The sequence below is a fragment of the Pongo pygmaeus genome, chromosome 6, assembly GCF_028885625.2.
Source record: "Pongo pygmaeus isolate AG05252 chromosome 6, NHGRI_mPonPyg2-v2.0_pri, whole genome shotgun sequence".
Classification (NCBI taxonomy): domain Eukaryota; kingdom Metazoa; phylum Chordata; class Mammalia; order Primates; family Hominidae; genus Pongo; species Pongo pygmaeus.
The window spans coordinates 92,961,011-92,984,221 of record NC_072379.2 but is presented as its reverse complement, the minus strand read 5'-3'; the positions used below and the strand labels follow the sequence as shown (position 1 = coordinate 92,984,221).

The 23,211-nt window shown below is 32.5% G+C and overlaps 1 protein-coding gene across 2 annotated transcripts in view; it reads right to left on the bottom strand.

Annotated features, from left to right (window-relative positions):
- SEMA3D (semaphorin 3D) overlaps window positions 1-23,211 on the bottom strand; it is a 191,197-nt gene that overhangs the window by 121,581 nt on the left and 46,405 nt on the right. For both annotated transcript variants that reach the window (XM_054496706.2, XM_063667656.1), the window contains one exon: window positions 4,488-4,678. In XM_054496706.2, the coding sequence (XP_054352681.1) occupies window positions 4,488-4,638 (151 nt within the window). In that variant the 5' untranslated portion in view covers window positions 4,639-4,678. The remainder of the gene's footprint in view (window positions 1-4,487; window positions 4,679-23,211) is intronic.

The following is a 23,211-nucleotide window of genomic DNA, read 5'->3' as shown; positions in this document are numbered from 1 at the left end:
CATCTGATTACAACTCCATTAAAGAGTACAAACCAGAACCACCCAGCTAAGCCTTTCCAAATCTTGACCCAGAGAAACTGAGGGATATAGTAATTGTTTTATTAAGGGAATTAGTTTCATGATGGCTTGTTATACAGCAATAGTTATCCAAATTACATTTTGGTTTTAGAAATGGGCACTGCCATAATAAAACCTAAAACCTGTGGCTTTAAAGATTATCTTTTGGCCAGGTAAGGTGGCTCACTCCTATAAGCCCAGCATTTTGGGAGGCTGAGGCAGGCAGATTGCTTGAGCCCAGGAGACAAGCCTGGGCAACATGGTGAAACTCCATCTCTACAAAAAATACAAAAATTAGCTGTGCCTGTTGGCTCATGCTTGTAGTCCCAGCTACTCAGGAGGCTGAGGTGGGAGGATTACTTGAGCTTAGGAGGCCGAGGCTGCAGTGATCCAAGATCTTGCCACTGTACTCCAGCGTGGGAGACAGAGCAAGAGTATCTATCTGTGTATGTATGTATGTATGTATGTATGTATATATGTATCTATCTATCTATCTACCATATATATAGATACTATATATAGATACATATAGATAATACATATAGATATAAATATATATAGATATAAAAATATATCTTTTTGTAGATAGATATAGATATAAATATATATATCTTTTTAAAACAATGGAGCTTGTAAGAATTTAAAGATATAATCCCATGATAGTCACACAAAGAGCATAAGGAATACAAAAGAACTTTGCAGATATGGCTCCGGTTTAATGGAATATCTTATAAATTGACATGTAAAAACTCAAGTGTTCTTTTTATTGGATGATCCCTATTTCTCTATCTTCAGGTTTACTGAATGTTGTTCTGCTATCTCCAATCTTTAATTCATGTGATAAGTTTTTAATTTCAGATATAATTTTCATTACTGGAGTTTTCATTTAGTTTTGTTAATACATTTCACTTATCTATTGAGATTCCATATCTGCTTATTCCTTTTGATATCGTTTTCTTTTAAATTCTTGAGCATATTTATAATAGCTATTTTAAAATCTTTGTCTGCTAATGTGAACATCTGCATCACTTCAATTTGCCTTCCATTAACTGCGTGCTTTCCTTGTTATTAAATTTTCCTGTTTTTTTGTATGTCTAGTAATTTTTTATTGTATCTGGACATTATGGATATTAAATTGTTGAGAATATGGTTGATTTGGGTTTTCTTATTTTAAAAATTGTTGAGATTTTTTTTTCTGGCAGATATTGAGTTTACTGGAAGATCATTTCAATCCTTTTGAGACTTAGTTTGATGTTTTTTGAGGCAGGACTAAAGTATCCCTTACAGTAGGAATAGAACAGCTGAGCTCTTATAATGTGATCCTTGTAAATTTGTTTAAGTTCCTTATAGATGCTTTATATTAGATCTTTGTCAGGTGCATAGTTTGCAACAATTTTCTCTGATTCTGTAGGTTGTCTGTTGATTCAAGCCTGTTTACTCACTGTCAACTGTTGACAGTTTCTTTTGCTGTTCAGATGCTCCTTAGTTTAATGAGATCCAATTTGTCAATTTGGCTTGCTTTTGGCAGCTTCATGATGAACTCTTTGCCCGTGTGCTGAATGGTATTGCTTAGGTTGTCTTTCAGGATTTTTATAGTTTTAAATAAACAACACCACTAAAAAGTGGGCAAAGGACATGAACAGACACTTTTCAAGAGAACACATACATGCGGGCAACAATCATGTGAAAAAAAAACTCAACATCATTGATCATTATAGAAATACAAATCAAAACCACAACAAGATACCATCTCACACTATTCAGTCAGAATGGCTATTATATAAAAAGTCAAAAATAACAGATGCTGGCAAGGTTGTGGAGAAAATGGAATGCTTATACACTGTTTGTGGGAGTGTAAATTAGTTTAACCATTGTGGAAGACAGTGTGGCAATTTCTCGAAGATCTAAAGACAGAAATACCATTAGAACCTGCAATCCCATTACTGGGTATATACCCCCAAAATATAAATCTTTCTATTATAAAGACACATGCATTTGCATGTTCATTGCAGCACTATTCACATTAGCAAAGACATGGAATCAACCTAAATGCCCATCAATGATAGATTGGATAAAGAAAATGTGGTACATACATACCCTGGAATACTATGCAGCCATAAAAAAGAACGAGATCATGTTCTTTGCAGGGACATGGATAGAACTGGAGGCCATTATCCTTAACCAACTAATGGAGGAAAAAAATATACTGCATATTCTCACTTATAAGTGGGAACTAACCAATGACAATACGTGGACACCTAGAGGGGAATAATACACCCTGAGGACTATCAGAGCATGGAGGTAGGGAGGAGGGAGAGGATCAGAAATCAGGAAAAATAACTAATGGGTACAAGTTTTGTTACATGTTTGATGAAATAATCTGCACAACAAACCTCCATGACACAAATTGCCTACGTAACAAACCTGGGCATGCACCCTTGAACTTAAAATAAAAATTAAAAAACAAAATGACCCTTGCAGCATGTCACCTGAGTGCCCCAGGTTTTGGTAAAATTTTAAAATTCTGGGTGGGCAGAACTGCTATATCATTCAGCACTCCTTGACCTCCAATATTTCAGCTCAATATCTTGGCTCAGCTCACAAATTCCCCGTTTGCCCCAAACCCTTTCCGAGTCACACCATTAAGTGAATTTTTTTCTTTTTTTTTTTAGAGACAGAGTCTTGCATACAATGATGCAGTCCTAGCTCACTGCAGTCAAACTCCTGGGCTCAAGCAATCCTCTCGCTTCAGCCTCTTGAGTAGCTGGGATTATAGGCATGTACCACTGGTGGTTTCTTTCGTTCATCTTTGCTGCCTATTGCTCAATATCTAAAAATAGTTGCTTCATGTAGTTTATCTAGTTGAATAGTTGTTTATGGAAGAAGGTATAATTCAGTACTATTTATACTGGCATGGTTAAAAGCCTTGATTTTGTTTTTAATTTATAGCCTAAACCTTACCATAACTGTTAATGTTCACTTGAAACTAAGATAATTTTAGGGGAATGACAGAAAATTGAATATATCTATGATTAAGAAATGGAAGACATTCAAATACAGGTTTTAGTTATTGATTATGGCCAGGCGAGATGGCTCACGCCTGTAATCCTAGCACTTTGGGAGGCTGAGGTGGGCAGATCACTTGAGGTCAGGGGTTTGAGACCAGCCTGGCCAACATGGTGAAACCCCATCTCTATTAAAAATACAAAAATTAACCAAGCGTGGTGGTGGGCACCTGTAATCCCAGCTACTCGGGAGACTGAGGAGGGAGAGTCGCTTGAACCCAGGAGGCAGAGGTTGCAGTGAGCCGAGATCATGCCCTGCCCACCAGCCTGGGCAACAGAATGAGACTTCATCTCAAAAAAAAAAAAGGTTTAAATTATTGATTAAATAAGACATCAATAAATTATATTTCATAATGTGATCAATTTTTCCAGATAAAAACATCCTAGATTACCAAAAAATATACTTCCAATTTAAATGAGTTTGATACATATAAATACATAAGAACTCAAAAATACATAAATTATTGTTTAACTCTTTAATACATGACCTATATTCTGTACAAATACCAACATACAAAATTTGTAATGGATATAATGTGCTAATTCAACTTACTCTTAGATTTGACATCCAATTTGCTTTTATTATTGGTATTTCATTTGTCTATAAAATGTCATCTTAAAGATATCAGAGGATATTCAAATTGCCAGCATAATTTTTGCCTATCACATTGAGAATAAAGAAGTTTTATTCTCCCTACATCCCTTTTATTTCTTGAGGTATTAATGAAGCCCAGAGTACATCAAAAAGGAAAACTAAAAACTATCTGGGCGTGAAACTGGACACAGACACACACAAAGATGACCAACCATAATTCATATAACTTTGCTTTTATATCAAACATTTAAAAACAACTAGCTTAGCAGATTTCATTTCTTAGAAAATTGTTTCATCTTTTTTATATTTAAACCTTTCACATTGTCTTTTTCTATTACCAAATACGTATATAGTTGACAACTTGAAGCTATCCTGCTGTCTTAAATTCTTTTTGAAGATACCTTACTGTGTTTTAAAAAAAATCCCCTCTAACTAGGAATAAACTAGTAAGAGTTATGTGAAATTTGTTAACATTTTTCTATTTTTAGGAATTTATTTCTTTTAACACCAAACTGTTTACCACTTGCAGATCAAATTGATTATTATAAATACTGGGCTGAAAAGGGTACTTGAATAACTTTAGCATCTTTTTCCTAACAAAAAATGAGTAACTGAGCTTCATGTTGTATAATTCTATTTTTATGAACTGATGCCAACATAATAAACATTTCACAGAAGTCAATATGCTTCTCTAAAAAGAAAAAATATAGCAATCAAAAAAGACATTTAAAAATCTTAATAAACAATTTAGAAAATATGTATATATTTACCTTTGTAGGTTAGCTTGAGTCTTGGAATATTTTGCTTCAAAGTGCCAGTGACTGGAAGAAACAACATGGTCATGCTTAGCATCATCAAAGCAGGAAAAAGGTGAAAATCTTGGCTTCCGGCCTTAAGTCTCTCATCTTTATTAGCATTCATGATGAAAACAATGTTCTCTTTCAAACGGTGTTAATTTAATCTAAAAAAGAGTAAAAAAGAAAACTATTAAGGTATCAGCAAACTGACACAGGAACAGAAAACCAAATACCATATCATCTCACTCATAAGTGGGAGTTGAACAATGAGAACACATGGACACAGGGAGGGAGACATCACACACCAGGGCCTGTTGGGGGCTGGGGGGCTGGGGGAGGGAGAGTATTAGGAGAAATACCTAATGTAGATGACAGGTTGATGGGTGCAGCAAACCACCATGGCACGTGTACACCTATGTAAGAAACTGCACGTTTTGCACATGTATCCCAGAACTTTAAGTACAAAAAAAAAAAAAAAACTATTAAGATAGCAATTGGTAGATTTTCCTCAACTTACTAAATTATAATGTTCTGAATGTACATAGATTTTTAAAAATAATTTCTCCATCGCTCTTGTTTTACTCTTATAGAAATGAATCAGAACTGGGGAATAAAATTAAGGACTGGCTTTGCTCAGATGTAGAAATAAATGCACCACAAGAATTTAAACTATTTTGTTATTTAACATTTTTTCCTTGACTAAAGTTGCTTTGTGTTTTGTTTAAGCAAATATCTGAAGAACCAACTTTTTTCGAAACTTGAATTATTTGATCAGATGAGACCACTCTCATTGGTAGAAGCCTATACGTGCCCCACATCATCCCCAAATGAAAAGATCCACCAACTAAAACAGACAAAAGCTGTCATTTTGAGACAAGTTCTCTTGTTTCTGAGTTTAGAGACATCTAAAAATTCCACTTAAATGTGAGAAACTAAATTTAATTATGTCAGGGCCCCAGTATAGGTGTTAGGCCTGGAACAATGCAATCTTACCTGAAACCTATATTATTCCACACAGGGAAGTAATGAATAGAAAAACAAATTCTAAAATATAAGGGTTTATAAGAAGGAGGAGGTGGTAATTAACAGGGTTGCCATAAAATAGGCTAACTTGGCTGTTTTCCATAAGATGTAGAGTAAATCAAAACATGTATTCCAAACTAAGCCTGGTAACAAAAATTACAAATCATATTTATTGAGCATTTATATGTACCCAATACTTTTTTAAAAGTGCTTTACATAGATTAAATGATTTAATTTAAAAACAGCCATTAAGGGTGGGTAATTATTTATCTCACTTCACCGATGAAACAAAATTGAGGTACAGAGTTAAATAGTTCTTCCAGGGGTACACGGCAAGTAAGAGATGGATCAAATCAACATACGATCAGGACTTTAGCTAGAGTCTGCTTTCTTCACACCTAAGTCTTTGGGTGCTTTGCATTATGGTAGAATCTAGTGATCTTCAGCTCCTGCTAGAGTCTTCAATTTCTCTTCCATGTTAATTAACTTACTGCTGTTACTAGGAAATAGGCCACAGAACCAATAATTTCTTTGATGATAGATTTCTTGGTGATAGCTTTGATCATAATAAAAAAAGCATTAGACTTTAAGTAATTTTCTAATTAGTTAACATTCAAAATAAATATTTTATGCCTATATTGTTTAGTTTTAAGAGAAGGCTTAATAAGGGTTGAATTTTTCTTAAGTGAGATCAGCTCTTCAATGTATTAAAATGTCTCCCAGACTTTGAATATCAAGATTTCAGTTACCTTAAATCTCAGAAGTTAAGTCAAGTCTTGGGAAGTAAAATAAAATCAAATTTTGATGTGTATTATGTTTATACATGATAAATATTTAAGGATAGACTTCAAATTTTATGCTGCATTTCTTCATGAAATGTTAAACGTGAGTGCTTAATAAGTTGTTTTATCAATCATTACATTTCATTACATTCAAAGATACCTATAAGTAATACTAAATTATTCTTTGTATATAATCTGTCAACATTTAATTCTTCTTTTAGAAAGTTACTACATATGCAAATAATCAAGTTGGTTTAGATTCTCTTTCAATCATGTTGTATTAAATATAACAAATATTGCAAATTTTATTCACATTTAATTGACATTTCCTGAACATTTCACCTAAATTAAATAAAATTTGAGAGACAACAGGAATGTCTTTCTGACCAAAAAGACCTACACCATCAGCAGCCCTTTATGAAAATTTTAGTTTTAAAAACCTCAATTATGCTAATTTTAATATATAACACTAATAAAGCCTTTTTAAAAAAATAAAATAAAGTCCTAAAACTTATATTATTTAACGGCCAGTAGGAACACATTAATGCTATTGCCACAAAACTGTCACTTTAACTGATCTACAGAAAAAAATTTATCAGATTAGATTTGAATATATGAGTTTTGAATCATTCAATCTCAATGCATTCTTGCAACTTGTTAGTTTTAAAAGTTAGTTTTAACTTGTTAGTTAGAATAACAGTATTCTTTGACTTACAGATTCTCCTTAAAAACTTTCTGCTGTTATACAAATTCCAATACAAGTTTTAAATATGCATATATTTATATGTTAATAAAGATATATTTATATAACTTGCGATGATATTTGAATATCTAACATATATCCACTTATATATATTCTTATCAGCCATTGGCATCATATCTAATCACTGACCATTTATAAGGTGAGGAAATGAATAAGATTATTTTTCTGAAGGGAATGGTTGATTATACACAATAAACTACCATAAAATAAATTTAAAATGGAGACATTTATGATATGCTATGCAAGATAACTCAAAGGAGTATCATATAGGCTTAAACAAGAGAAGTATACTTTCATGGAGGACAGAGAAAAGAGACTGGAAAAGCAAACAGAGACAGTTTCAGAAAACAGTGAAACCTTGTTAAGGACTCCTGAATAGCAAGGCAGGTTGCATGATAGACTTGGTTATATGGCTATGAAAGGGAAGAGAATGTGGCATAATTCAGTGGCATAGAACAGAAGGACACCAAAGAGAATCTTGGGCTAACCCTTAAATTTGGCTCTTGCATATTCTGGTACCTAATACATTAGGACTCAAAACAATGCATATGGTAACTTCGTACTGCCTTTTGGTATTGATCAAGTGTGCTGTTCCACCCACATTCATCAGTGCTTCTCCAATCCCATTATCCTGTTCCTTCCATTATTTCTTGTATTCACATTATTAGCAAAGCACTGATATCTGATTGCAGCAGACTCACAGCCATGGCATACAAACGTGTATTCTCCCTCCTACCCATACCCTCTAAAAAAAGTGAAAGGTAAAATGAATGCAGAGACTGAGTATATTAAATTTCTCATTACACTTTTTTTTTTGAGCTTCTGGACATGTGAAATACCTTTTATGACATGTAACAATGCGTGTAATGTGAATGTATGTTTATATACATAGGCAAAAAAGAGGGAACTTTCCATATGTGCATTTTATTAGCAATAATGACCTCAGTGCAGGACATTTCCTGGGAATTAATGACTAGTTGGGGTTAATGGCCCTTGGCTATGCATTGAGATATCTACTCCTCCAACTGGTCATTAATCGCTAAGACATGCCCTGTGCCTCTAACATCGTAAGTTAAGAAGATTGATGTTTTGGTTTTCAATGAACAGTAGTAACACTGTTCCTTGTAACCAAACTCATTAATATTGTTAAATAAGTTAAAAATCAAAGCCCTGCTTTCCTTACTACTAAGACATTCTGAGAAGTGCCCATGTGTGCTGAACCTGTACTTGGAGGAACAAAATAAAGTAAAAATGGTGAAACTGCTGGAACTTAAAATAAAAGCCTTTATATATTTTTCTACTATAAAACAGTCAAGACCTACAATCTACTGGTCCTGATTCTTTGTTTTTATTCCCAACAATCCTATAAATTCAATAGTTAATCTTTTAATTGAGACAATTTATGGGTTAAATGTCTTGCCAACAACCACCTCCCTACTCTATTGATATTTTGCTGTCTTCGTGTGTGTGTGTGTGTGTGTGTGTGTTGTGTGCACATGTCTGTGTGTTGTGCATCTGGGATGAATTATGGAGAGAAGTAGGTGTGATTTAACCAAAAGTGGGTGGATTTAGTGAAATGCGTAGGTTATACTGCATGCTACTGTCTGTAACAAGCTTGACCTGGAGCCAATTAACTGCATATAATCTATTCCAGATGCTCCCTGATAGAAACAGCACTCTTGGGAATCTTCAGATGTGGAGCCAATAGGGAGTTTTCTGATTATGAGAGACTTTTACACACTGTTCCACTAAATCAGAGATCCAAATGCATAATCTAACCTCAAGAAGGCCTTGTGCCATTTCCCTAAGGAACACAAAGAGTCCAGAACTTACTAGATGGATGGTAAAATTTATTTGGGGAGCAAGAGATATGAAATTTTACATGTGAACTTCATTGATTTGCTTTATTTATTCATATGCATTTGTTCCAAAAGTCATTAAGCCAGGATCAGGTATTATTAGTGTGAAAAAATAGCTTCTATGCACGGAACAATGATTAAAATATGTAAGTTTTCTTGCATGAAAATCTAGAACACTTAGATTTAGGATTCTTTCTCAAGTGTGTGTGTGTGTGTGTGTGTGTGTGTGCATGTGTGTGTAGGTTGGGGAAGGGAAGGAAAGAACCCCTGATATTTTAATTTTATAAAGAGCTCTTTGTTCTTTATACTTTAGTGGTACATATAAGGTCACTTGAGAATGTTTTTTACCCAATTCAGAAAGCACAAGGAAATATGCCTATGTCAGTATAAAAAGCAATATCCGTATTAACTCACTTTTGCCAAATTGCTGCTCGTATTTTGAGCTATTGTTTGATTAGATGGTTTTCCTGTAGGGTGCACATGACTGATCAATTATTGGTAACATTACTTCCTGGCATGGCTGTGGACAGCACAACAAAAAGGGATTATAGAAAAAAACTCGAAAGCCAAAGAGGTAACATAGGCAAACACAGAGAAGCTTTATGTTACAGGGGGCTATTATATATTCCATTGATCAAGTGCAATAATATCAAAGTAGGATTCAAGTGGTATGTGAAAAGGTCCACAGGAATAGAGCTTGGAATGCTAGAACTTTCACATAAATTTATCCTATCCTTTCTAAGTTTCCTTCTGTGTATTTTCTAACAGGCATATAAAATATCCTACTACTTTAGTAAGATAGCAAGTATTTGTTGAAAGACTAATTGTTCATTAATGGACTTCATTGTCTTCAGATGCCATGAATTCTCCATCAATTGATATATTCTAAAGGAGTCTGGAAGGCCATCTGACTCCTCAGAGATCAGGAAGAGTCTTATATTTGATTAAATGCTAATCTACTTCCAAACCTCTTTATGATGGCCAATGATATTTCTCCACACACCAAACAAATTACGATTATCATCAGAAATTAGTTGTAGAGCTGAGCTAAGCTAGTTGTCAGTAAATATAAATTACAGTACCTACATTTTTTATTTTGTAGTGGTTTAAACATTATGTTTGTATTTCTAAAATACGCTGAGAGTATATTGTTTTATAATCCCTGTTCAACAAAGCAGCACTGTTAACATTTTACTTGGGTTTGCATGCCTTATAGCCATGTACTAAGAGCCAAATAAAATTCTGTAAGATCTTACCTCTAATGAATTCAACAGAAAATAATACAATTGTGAGATTTTAGAATATATGTATGTAATCTCTTAGGTTTAAGCCTTGTGGGTTTCATTTTTTCCTGACCATAACAGTAACAACAAAATAATGTTTAAGTTGTAAAGAGGTCCCAAAGAAATAAAGTGCCTCCAAGGTCTAAACTGTTGAAGTTAACACATTTATAAAAATGTAATAAAATATTACCGTGAATGACTTTATTGATATTCATTTTCCTCATCCTAAATCTCACATCAATTTGCTCTTGAAAGCAGCAATTGATACTTATCAATTTGAAGGGTCAGAGAAAGTACTAACAACATCATCAGAGTTGACCTTTCTTCAAATCAGATTAATCGACAGCCCAAAGTTTCAGTATTTTCCTTTTCAAATTCTTATACCCTTGGGAGCATTTCAACTCATGCAACTTTTCATGACCAAGATAGTCTTATAATATGCTTTTGGAGAATTATAGAACATTTTGTCAAATTTTAATGTCTGCACTCAAAACATAAATTGGTTGTTTTTTAAAACTCAAAAGCATTGACCTCAAATATTCTAATATGTGCCTCTTAGGTATTTCTGCTTTTTTTTTTTTTAATGAAGAGACTTGAATAAAGCTGAGTAGGAATTATTGAAAATACGAAGGGAAATTTATTATATTTTCTTGGAATAATGAAGTAAGAATTAACTATGTTTTTATTTATTTTATTTTATTTTATTTTATTTTATTTTATTTTTGAGGCAGAGTCTCACTCTGTCAACTAGACAGGAGTGCAGTGGAGCGATCTCTGCTCACTGTAAGTTCCACATCCCCGGTTCAAGTGATTCTCCTGCCTCAGCCTCCTGAGTATCTGGGATTACAGGCACACGCCACCATGCCTGGCTGAATTTTTTGTATTTTTTAGTAGAGAGAGGGTTTCACCATGTTGATCAGGCTGGTCTCGAGCTCCTGACCTCGTGATCCACCCGCCTCAGGCTCCCAAAGTGTTGGGATTACAGGCATGAGCCACCGCTCTGGGCCAACTATGTTTTTATTATTGAGATATGCTTATTTCTAATTTAGTCAAGCCCTTTTACTTTTTAGAAATGTCATTTTTATCAAAACTAAGCAATATTTTGGCAAATATCCAAAATTTTTAATTTATTCTTTTCTGAAATTCACATTCAGTTATTCATTCAGCTGTTGAATTATATGTCCATTTAATATTTCCCCAGAATTTATAATATATATCTAATATTATAAATATTCTGCCTATGGGAAGAATAAATGGATTTGAATTTTAAAAAATTGATTATTCATAACAAAATGTACAGAATATTCTATTTTATAACCAAGTCAGTGGCTCCATGGTCTCTGTATCAGCATAAATAATTGAGTACTTGGAAACTTGTTTTTCAAAGAAATACAGGTATTTTTATGATCTTTTTTTTTTTTTTTTTTTTTTAGAGATAGATATGGTCTCACTCTGTCACTGAAGCTAGAGTGCAGTGGCATGACCACAGCTCATGGCAGCCTGGAATTCCTGGGCTCAAGTGATCCACCTGCCTCGGCTTCCTGAGGAGCTGAGATTACAGGCATGTGCCACTTGCCCAGCTAATTTTTTTTTTTTTTTTTTTTTTTTTTTTTTTTGTAGAGATAGGGTCTCACTATTTTGACCAGGCTGGTCTGCTCTTGAACTCCTGGCCTCAAGTGATCATCCTGCTTCAACCTCCCAAAGTATTGGGATTACAGGCGTGAGCCACTGTGCCTCACCAACTTTATTATATTTTAAACTATTATCGTGGTGTTTCTTTCAGCAGCACTTATTCTAAGGTAAGAACAATGCAGAGATGCATGAAGAGAAGAGCACAACACCTACATAGGAAAGACAGATAAATTTGTAAAACAGAATTTCTTTTTATTTATTGACATGTGTGGTAGTCATGTTTTTCACAATCTTCATATGTATATTTTAATTTTCTAATTAAAAATATTTACTGAAAAAAATTAGTTATGTCAAAGGAGGAAAAATTGATTTTTTTTGTTATTTAATACATATCTTATCAGACTGTGAGATGAGTATTTCATCTTATCATCAAAACAACATACAGAAGTTATAGTTGCCAATATGTAAAAATATATAAGCCTGCTTATACAAAACCACTTATGTATAGGAAATAGCATTTCAATAAATTCCTACACTAAGACTAAATTATAACATGGGGTTATACCTACTTAGTTTAGAATTTTAAGGTTGTAACTATTGGAAAGGAGTAAATACTTATGAAGTAATTAAATTACGTTTTTGAGAGGTATGCTGTAGGACAATATAAGGATTCTTCATAAAAATCCTAACCCTTTTATATAAACAGATAAAGAAATGCCATCAAATCTACCAGCAATGCTCATATTTAACAGCAAACTTTTAATCTAAAAAAACTGCACGTAGCAGGAAAATTATGACCTTGAGTTTCATATTCACACAAATTATCCAGGAACACATGTACTGTTGAGATCAAAACACTTACAATTAGTTAAATGAATCCTATATAGCCTTATTTTATTTTTTTAAAAAAGATGTGCTAAATTTATTAACACTATTTGTTTCTTTCTTCACTATATAATGAAACACCTTAGGGAAACAAACACCGTAGGGAAATAGGAGAAAAAATTTAAATAATTTTCATAAACATAACGCTATCTGGGAACACAAATAGGCAGCATGTGAAAGGAACTTAGCATCACATGTGGAATTTAGGAACCAAGTCTTCATATCAGATTTGATTTCATGGTATTTGACCAAACTCAGCAACTATTAATAACTAACATTTTAAATTCAACAACTGATGATGACTTATGCAATCAAAAAAGACAGCTTTTCTTTCAACAAATGAAAGAATTGTCCAGCAGTCTTAGCAGTAATAGTTATTTAGTGAACTTTTTTTTATATTTCTAATGATAATGACATATGTTCACGTGTTTCATCTTGTTTTGACATGCTTCAAATGCAATTGTTCTAACCCACTTGTATTTCTAATTGTGTCATTATAAGGTAAACATTATAGAATAAGTTTGCACATGCTCATTGTTGGGGACTTCTGGCCCAGAAAAGAGCTGGATGTCTGGAAAATCGTTATCCATAGGAGAAATCTGAATTTTGCTATAAATAATCTACCAGCTTCTACCAGAAATTCAAAAGTTCTCAAATTCCTCAGTAAATATTCCTATGTTCGGTTTAACTCTGCTATTGAGAAAGTTAAAAATAGCTTAAAACAAATATGTAAGTTTTATAAATAAATTGATATCATAAGTTCCATTATTTGTACCTTATATGACTGCCTTGTCGTACACGGTAAAAGAAGTTTCTTTTAGCTACACCTCCACATATCCCAGGTCATATCTTCCGTAACTCTTCTGGGACATGTCAAAAGCATACTAGCACGGTGGTTAAGTGCACAGGCAAAAAGCCAAGTTCTGTCACTTGCTTTCTGTTTATTCATGGGCCAGTTACTTAACCATACTGTGGCTCATGTTTCTCACCTGAAATTGTGGATAACAAGGGTATCTGATTCCTTCCTTGTAAGGACTAAGAAACCATGATGTGAAGCACCGCACCCTGCCCAGTACACAGTAAGTGATCCATGAGTGTTAGCCATTTAAAAATCATTATATTCAATGTCTTAATTTTCTATTAAAACTCCATTTAAGAACAAGAGAAAATTATGGTTTTAAAGACAATTCAGGATTATCTGAAAGTACAAGTAGAGTTTATAAGGCCTGTGAAGCAGAGTTTTCAGGAAAATACTATATAACATCCAAGAGTATGAAAGCAAATGAAGAAAATAATTTTAATTCTTTGAGATCATAAACACAAATAAACAAGCAAGCAAATAAGTTCCATTTCTATAGTTTAATAGGGGAGAATGAAAGTGATGGTTTGAATCTGATTATGAAGGATATAACATAATTGTATTTGGAGCGCCTCTAATGCTACTCATTTAAATTAAATCACATAATTTATCAAGAAAGAGAAAATAACTAAATACCCGATCAACAATAACTTCATATAAAACTTTAAAATCAAAGTAGAATAAACATTGGTGTATATGTGTAGTACTTGACTTTAAGATTTTTACTTGGATTAAAAAGATTAAAAGAAGTATGCTTCCCTTAATGCCTTCTCCAGAAAGGATACTAGCTTCTAAAGGGGAAAACAAATTTTAAAAATCTTGTGGATCTTGTGAAATACAAAGATATAGTACATTCAATGGTATATTCAAAGTATAACAATAATGTATGTCTGCAATTCAATATATCCTTTGTATTGAATCTTAACAGGTTGTAATTTAAAAAAATTTATTCATCTATGAGACTTAATTCAGTGTTCTAGTTTCCATTCCCACACCTAGTATTTAGTTTTACAACTAGTATAGTATGGTTTAAAGGTATGAAGTTTTTTAACAAACTCTTTATTAATGTTATCTGTTTTCAGCTTTCTTTAAAATTTATTCTTCCTAATTATGATGTCACTTAGGAACCTCACATAATTTATATTTTAGTAGTTGCTGACCATTTTTGAACATGTGTCTGAAATTATTTTAGATAGTTAATTAAAATAATTTTTACATGAAAAAGAATCATGTTTAAAAACAGCTATATTTTGTTTATGATCAATTTTTGAAACTATTGTTACTTACATTAAAATTGTTATGTTTTTACCAAGTATATTTAGAAATCCATACCAGCTTATAAAACATAGTTTTGATCAAATTTCATTTATAATACCCTGTGATTATATATCAAACATTCACAACTTTCATATATAGCAAGAAAACAAAAATTATTTTATTGACTATGGAAACTCGTAAAACAGTGAAGCAATGTCTCCTAACTTAAAACATGGCAAAATTGGTTATCATATTGAGATTGAATTAGGTTTTGGTAGGTTAAACATAAAAAAAACTTTTAATAACATTTTAAACCATTTCAGATCTTAAACATGCCAGTATTATTTGTAACAGTTTTCAAAATTACTGTATTTGTAGCATACCAAGAGTTGAAGTTGTCTCTGCCACAGATTCAAAGAGCTACTATGTATCTTAGAACATCTTAATATTTCTGGTGCTTCTAACATGGACTATTAAAAGCACATATTAAAAAATACATATTTGCATAAGGATGAAATGTTTCTCTAGCATGAACTTTACTGTCTTCAAATAAAAATTAATAAAATTAAAAATTAATGTCAATGTATTATATAATTCCAAATAACATAATAACATGTAGAAATATCATCTTATAATTAATACAAGTTTTATACTATCTTTATACATGCCTTCACGTGAATTTATTATATTTTAAAGTATGACCTCATAACACTCTTTTAGAAACATTATTTGATGTACTGGACATGCAATATAGAAGCATAATATGGATCTTATTAAAGAGCTTCTATTATTAATGCTGAATTCATCTCTTTTACATTCTCTTAATATGTATAAAGGAGTAGTTCCTGGACTAATATATTTGTGTTCAGAAAGTAACTTGCAGTTACCCAGTGCATATGCAATATGTATAGAATGAGTTGGGTTGCTGTCTTGTGATAGTGAGACTAATAAAGTGCCAGAAATTTCAGCTTCTTTATCAGGCAGCCACATATTTATAAAAAACCTCTCTGGTCTTCCTATGTAGATATGTTTTCTTTCTTTCTTCTTTTTGCATGACTGTTCTGTTGAAGTCATGTGTTGAATATTTGTGCTATCTAATTTCCCCTCAACCTTTATCACCCTCCTTATCTAGTTCTCTATCAACATAGTGGTATCAGTTGCTGAGCTGTGTTTAGTCTCATCCTTATATCCTCAGCTACATCTTAAAAACTGGACTTACATGAATGTTAAAAAGTGCCTCAGTCAGGATAAGCAGGAGATTCCTGAGTTGAGCATACATACAGCTGCCGATGGATATTTCTCCTTTTTTATTTTTTACATCTTTCCCTCTTGGAGAAAATATAATACCTTTTACTACATGATCTCAGAAGTTGACTTGAAAGCTAGCACGATGTTCTAAAACTATCACAACGTTCTGAATTTTTAAATACAGAGTTCAATTCAGATAGTCTCTCAAAATCCTCAATAATTACACTTATTTGTTTTTATCATGTGTTATAGCAACTGAGATAAAATTCTTGAATTTTCCAGGGATCGCTCAGCCTACTGGTTAAAAGTTCAGTCTCTGGCTATAAGATGGTTTGGTTGTAATTTCTATTTTGTAACTTATCAACTTTATCCTCTGAGAGAATTCACTTAATTTCTCTAAGTTCAGTTTCTGCATCTACGAAATAGGATTATCAGTTCTTATCAAATATGATTGTTGTGAGAATAAAATGAAATAATGCACGGAAAGCACTTAGTATCTTCTCTGGCACATAGCTAGCTCTAACAAATGTTAGCTTAATGGTCTTCCATTTTTACATGGACTATGATAGCAAGTATTTTCTAAAGATAGTAACTATGAAACTTAAAAGGAAGTCTGGAAACTCCCATATTCTCCTATCATATTTACAAATGTGTTTGTATAATTTGGCATTAAAATTCTCAACTCCCATTCCACAGTGTACATGTTTTTCAATGCACAATTAGATAAGGTCCCTATTGCAGTATTAATAATACATTATTTTCCTCTGAACTTCTAATTCATTGAGCCCCTATGCACTGCCAAACTGAAATCCTAATAAAAAGAACATACTTAATTGCTTTATTGGATATGAAAATTGTTAGACTATACAAAATAAAAGGCAGAATGAAAAATATTTTTTTAGAATTTTCAACTAGAGATTACTAAATATGTTTGAAGACAAAGTCTATGAGGGAGGTCTTGGAGCTGATATAAATGCTTAGAAATGGTTTTGACAGAAAGCCAGCCTAAAGTTATTTTTGAAGACTTATTTAGATATTATAATAACCAAAAATGTTTATGCATATCAAGAAATTTAGTTTTAATTACAACTTCTGTACTTTTTTAGAGTATTCAAAACATGAGTTGTTATAGCATAATAAAAATCACAGTTTAAAATGTATTTCCAAGTGATAAGTAGATCATTCCCTAAATCTTGCAAGATTTTCATTTGTACCTTCCAGAACAAGCATAATCTCCATCTACCGAAACATGTACTTTTACTTCTTTTGAACCACATGAATTTGGGACATCTATTACATTTACCACTGTATCCCCAAAGCTTAACACAGTCCCTGGTATGGAGTCAGATGTGAGTATTTATTTATTAAATAAATGAAAGAAGAACTCAGTCTCATCTTTGCTTCACCAGCCCACTTTGACATATGATGGAGAAGCTTTTCAAATCTCTTTACAGCATCCTTGTGTATAATATCATAAAAACTCAAAATCCTTGTGTCTCCCCAAGTGTCCAAGGAACATATGGGAAAGTGGGGACTAAACTAGAAAGAACTATAGATGTTATAAAGATTCATACCCTCCAAAACAGGAGGAATAACTGAGTGATTCAGGGACATTCTTTGTAATTCTGGGTATCTCTTTGCAAGTTTTTAGATCCACATTTTTTTTTCTAACATCACTTGAGAATATCCTAGAAAACCCCTGTGTGTAGAGAAGGGCCGCGAGGTAATGGTAAGAATTTGAACTTTGGAGTCAGACAGGCTTGATTATGAATTCCAGTTTTACCATTTCCAGGATAAGATTTTCTTTGAAATTTAGCAGGTAACGGCAACTTTGCTATGTTTTTGCATTTGAATTAATGTACTTTAAAATCTGTATCTACAAAGTACTTGCAAAATAAACAATGGCTATTATGACAATTATTTCTTTCTTTTTGATACAATTATTTCTTATTATAGACTAGGATAGTTCCATTCCCTCAACTGGTTATGGTTTGCACGTGAATCATGTTGGTACTTATAATTCAGAAGTGAGCAAATGCTCATTTAACTATCGCAAGAACAAAAAACCAAACACCGAATGTTCTCACTCATAGGTGGGAACTGAACAATGAGAACACTTGGACACAGGAAGGGGAACATCACACACCAGGGCCTGTTGTGAGGTGGGGGTAGTGGGGAGGGAAAGCATTAGGAGAGATAGCTAATGTAAATGATGAGTTAATGGGTGCAGCACACCAGCATGGCACATGTATACATATGCAACAAACCTGCACGTTGTGCACATGTACCCTAGAACTTAAAGCATAATAAAATAAATAAATAAATAAATAAACATTAAAAAAGAAAAAAATTAGAAAAAATTAATTAAAAAAAAAACAATTTGGAAAGTTTTGTCAAGTTTCTCCCTCTTCCTATCCCTGTTGGCTCAGTTAAAAAAAAAATTATAATAAGAAAATGATATTTCAATGGGATTATTTACTATCACGTTTCTACTTCTCCTTCTCTCTTCCTGTGAATTGTTGAGTTGTATCCAGAAGACAAAGCATAAAATTAAGTAGAATTTAAAGACATATTTGAGAACTATCCATTAAGCATTTATCCTGTCTATACGATTCCCACATTTCTAGAAAATTCACAGCACAGACCTTTTCCTAAATAAATGCACACCCAGATTAAAAAGAGGATGAGAGAGCAATGTCTAAGTGGTAAAATATGCAAGCTACTCAGAGGAAAAATGTAGAGATGTAGAGATTATTGCTATCTTGGGTAAGAAAGAATGTGGAGTTCAATTGTAATAGTGGATGCGTGTGTCCTTTGGAATGTCAATGAAGAGCAACGAATTCTTGATTATAAAACAATGAGAAAAAGATATCTTTCTATCCTTGGCACTTCAATAAATCAGTTTTTCAGACAATGCTTCAGTAAAATTCTTGTATTGCATTATCCTCATAAAATCAAGATTTTTCCTTTAAAAAGTTGACTTGTGTACTATTTTACTTAATCATTCAACAACGGCTGCCAACTTCCAGGGATGATGATAAGCATCAGCATTAAGTATACACGGAACTTTGATTTTCCAAATATTGCATTTGATTTATTTAAAACAAGCTTATATCATCTATCTATTGATCAATCAATGTAGCGCAAAATGGTAAAGTAACATATTAAAAAACATTTTTATAATCTGTAAATGGTATTTCAAGATTATTTTAGTTTAAAACAATTAAATTATACAATTGTCTACAATATGTTTTTATTTAAAATATTAAAGGAAAGTAAAATCATTGTGCATTGAAAGGCATGTTATGCTTTGTCTTGCTAAAAAATGTAATGTGTATCAACTGGGAAAATACATTTTTATTTTTTACTATTTACAGATTTTTATTATCATTTAACTTGAACTATTCAATTCTGATGTTTTATATAAGTGTCAGATTTTCCAGTTACTCTTTGATAAAGAATGCAAAGGGAACATGAACAGGGATCCACCATGCTTTAGCGGAAAGTGCTCTGAGTTAAGGGTCTAAAGACATGACTGTAGTCCTGGACATCTTATTTTCGGGAATTCAATTAGCCACTCAGGGTCAGGATTTTTTTTATGTAAATTTAGTATGTTGATATGTCATCAGTATAACAGGAATGTGACTTATGTAGTTTTAGCAAAGCAAAGTGTCTATGAATATTTTTTAAATGATTAACAACGTACATAGACTTTTTTCTTTAAAAAGAGATTAACTTTTTTGACTTAATTCAGTTTTACTTTTTCAGGGATCAATGTTATTAAATCTTATGTACAGCAGAGTCAGATATGAGAAACTCTGATTTCAGATATTATAATTTATTTTTATCATATGGAGAAGTAACATGTATTAAATATGGTATATATGATATACATAAAAGGCATATATGATGTGTATATATGTGATGTATATATATGACATAGATATGACGTATATAGTATATACATAGGGTATATACAGGATACGATATATAAGACATATATATGGTATATAAATAGGGGTGTGTGTGTGTGTATATATATATATATTTATATATCTCATATATACTCACACACATAACAGACACTACAGGGATATGGCAAGGGAATATCTGCTCTTTATCAAAGTTGTTATCAGTATTAATGATACCTTTAATAATGTACACGCTATTTTTTACCTACGATTAATTTTTCTCCTCCATTTTCATGCCACTAATGTAGCACCGAGTTGCTCTGATGCCTGGGTTGCTACAATTGGTATTCCGGACTTGAACCGTAGACTTCAATCCTGGAAATGGATAACTTGTTTTCTGTACTTGTTTTCTTCAAATGTTTGCTTTCATAACGCCATCTTGAAATATAAACTCTCTAGGTTGGTATCCAAATCCCTTCTTTAACTACACAAATTACTTTCCTTATTCCTCAATGTGCACTCCCTGTTCCAGGCAAAATAGTCAATGAACACACCCCATCTAAATTATATTCATTTCCTTCTTCCTCTGTGTGATGTTCTGCTGTCCTGATCCGATCTTATCCAAAAAACATTTCTGGGTAAGTTCCAGGTCAACACACTCACACACTTTCTACCAAGGTAACTACAGCAGATTTTTCTCAACTACATTGACTTACAGTCAAATTTTCTTGCATATGGCCTGAATTTTACGTGACTCTTACCTCTCCAAAAAATTTGGAAAGATGCTTAGGCACAGAAAAGGTATACTCTCTTAAATCTACTTCAGATAGCCCATAGAAGCTGAATGGGCTCAAAGTAAAAGCATAATAAATGTTTAGTAGACAGATAAGAAGTCAAACAATTATATAGAGGAAACGTAATAGAAATCTGCTGTTCTGACTCATTAAACAATTAATTAATTTTAGGAATAAAATGTTCTATAAATTTTATAAGAGCAATAACTGATATTCTTTTTTAATTAATAATTTTATTATTATTTTTTGAGACAGTCTCACTCTATCACCCTGGCTGGAGTACAGTGGCATGATCTCTGCTCACTGCAACCTCTGCCTCCCCGGTTCAAGAGATTCTCACGTCTCAGACTCTAGAGCAGCTGGGATTACAGGTGTGCACCACCACGCCTGGCTAATTTTTGTGTACTTTAAGCTTTTTTCTTATTTTTTGTTTTGCTTTTTGATTATATAAAACATTTACATAACTCAAATATCAAAATTATATTACATGTATATTAACATGAATACCTTTCACCCCGTTCTTTCCATTTTGTGCCTCACTGTCCTTTTTTTTTTAATATATATAATTTAAGTTCTAGGATACATGTGCCGAATGTGCAGGTGGGTTACATAGGTATACATGTGCCATGGTGGTTTGCTGTACCCATCAACCCATCGTCTACATTAGGTATTTCTCCTAATGCTATCCCTCCCCTGCCCCCTACCTGCTGGCAGGCCCCAATGTGTGATATTCCCCTCCCCCTGTCCATATGTTCTCATTGTTCAGCTCCCATTTTGGAGGTTGCTGGAAGATCAAGATTTGGTTTTGGATATGCTCTGGCTTTCTATTGGACGTTCACCTGGCAACATTGAGAAGGCAGCTGAATTAAAGTCAGAAGGTGAAAGTAGTAGTCAAAGATAAATGTATAATTTTGGCAGTCATACATATAAGGGTGGCATTTATGAGAGGTGAGATTGCCAAGGGAAGAAATTCAGATAGAGGAAAAAAATAGGTGCAAGGACTGATCCCTGGCACACTCCATTATTCAAAGGTGAGAGAGAGATGAGGCTGAGCCAGCAACTGAGACTGGTAAAAGCTACTTGTGGAGAAGGACAATGAGAAATATGTGAGATTCTGGATTCCTGTGAAATCTTCACAGGAATCAGAAATCAGAGGAAGATAAAGTGATCTGCAGAGCCACTGGGTTAAATGTTACTAATATGTCAATAAAGTAAGATCTGAGCACTGATTATTAGATTTAAACAGTACTAAAGAGTTATCAAAAATATCAAGTTATTCAAATAGATATATACATTTGTATATATATATTATTTTATGTTCACAATGAAAACATCATTTTATATCAGCAAATACTTTAAAGTTAAGATTTATAGCATCCTGAAATCCATGTAACAATATTTCTGTCTTTTTCACAAAGGGACTACAGATGAATGCTATTCTTTAAGAACAATGCTTTTGAACTTATAATGAAAATGTTTCTAAAGTGAATAAATATGATTTATTATAACATTTAATCTAACCTAGATGTCATTTTAATATACATCATTATTTTAGGTCTCACTAAGAAAACAATCTTGTTAATTTTAACTATGACATGACATTGGTTGTAAGACGCCATTGATTTCAGAGATATTGAAGTGAGAAAAAATAACCATTTCAAAACTTATGAAATACTATTGTATTTTCTTTTTGTGACTATATTAAGATGTACATTCTATTTCTCTATCAAAGAATTAGACAAATGATAAATACTGTTATTTACAGTGCTGTTGCAGAATAAACAACTATTCTCAGCACACAATAAACACATCTAATAAACACCTTTTACCTCCCTGAGTAGAGGGCAACATTGTAAACTATTATAACCACAGAAAAAGTGATCAAAACAAGTTAAATTAGATAAATTTGTTGTATGCTGTAATTAATTATCACACATGCTACTATTAATTACATTAATATATTAACAATATATTACTGCAGACTTATTAATAAGTATCATATAATTTTCAAAATGTTTATATATTAGCATATTTACTAATGTTAAAAAACTAAGTTTACAAGAGCATTTACTTAATGGTTTTTAACATCAATAAAAATGTTTTATTTTACTCAATATAAAATAATAATTGATTTATTAAATAAGACTTCTGCATTTTCTCTTTTCCTCAAATATGCAAAACTTTGATTGTGACAGAGTCAAAATGCATGGCATTAGAAATCATATAAGTTAAGGTCTGGTTTAAGCCCTGCCAGTAAATATTGGTAAATTATTCTATTTTTGTGAATTACAGTTTTCTCATCTTTAAATGAAGGGGACCAGTGACGATGGGATTTAAGGTGACTTACTGTTCTGATATGTACAGGATCACTTAGATTAAAAAGAAAAACTGAGACATTGTT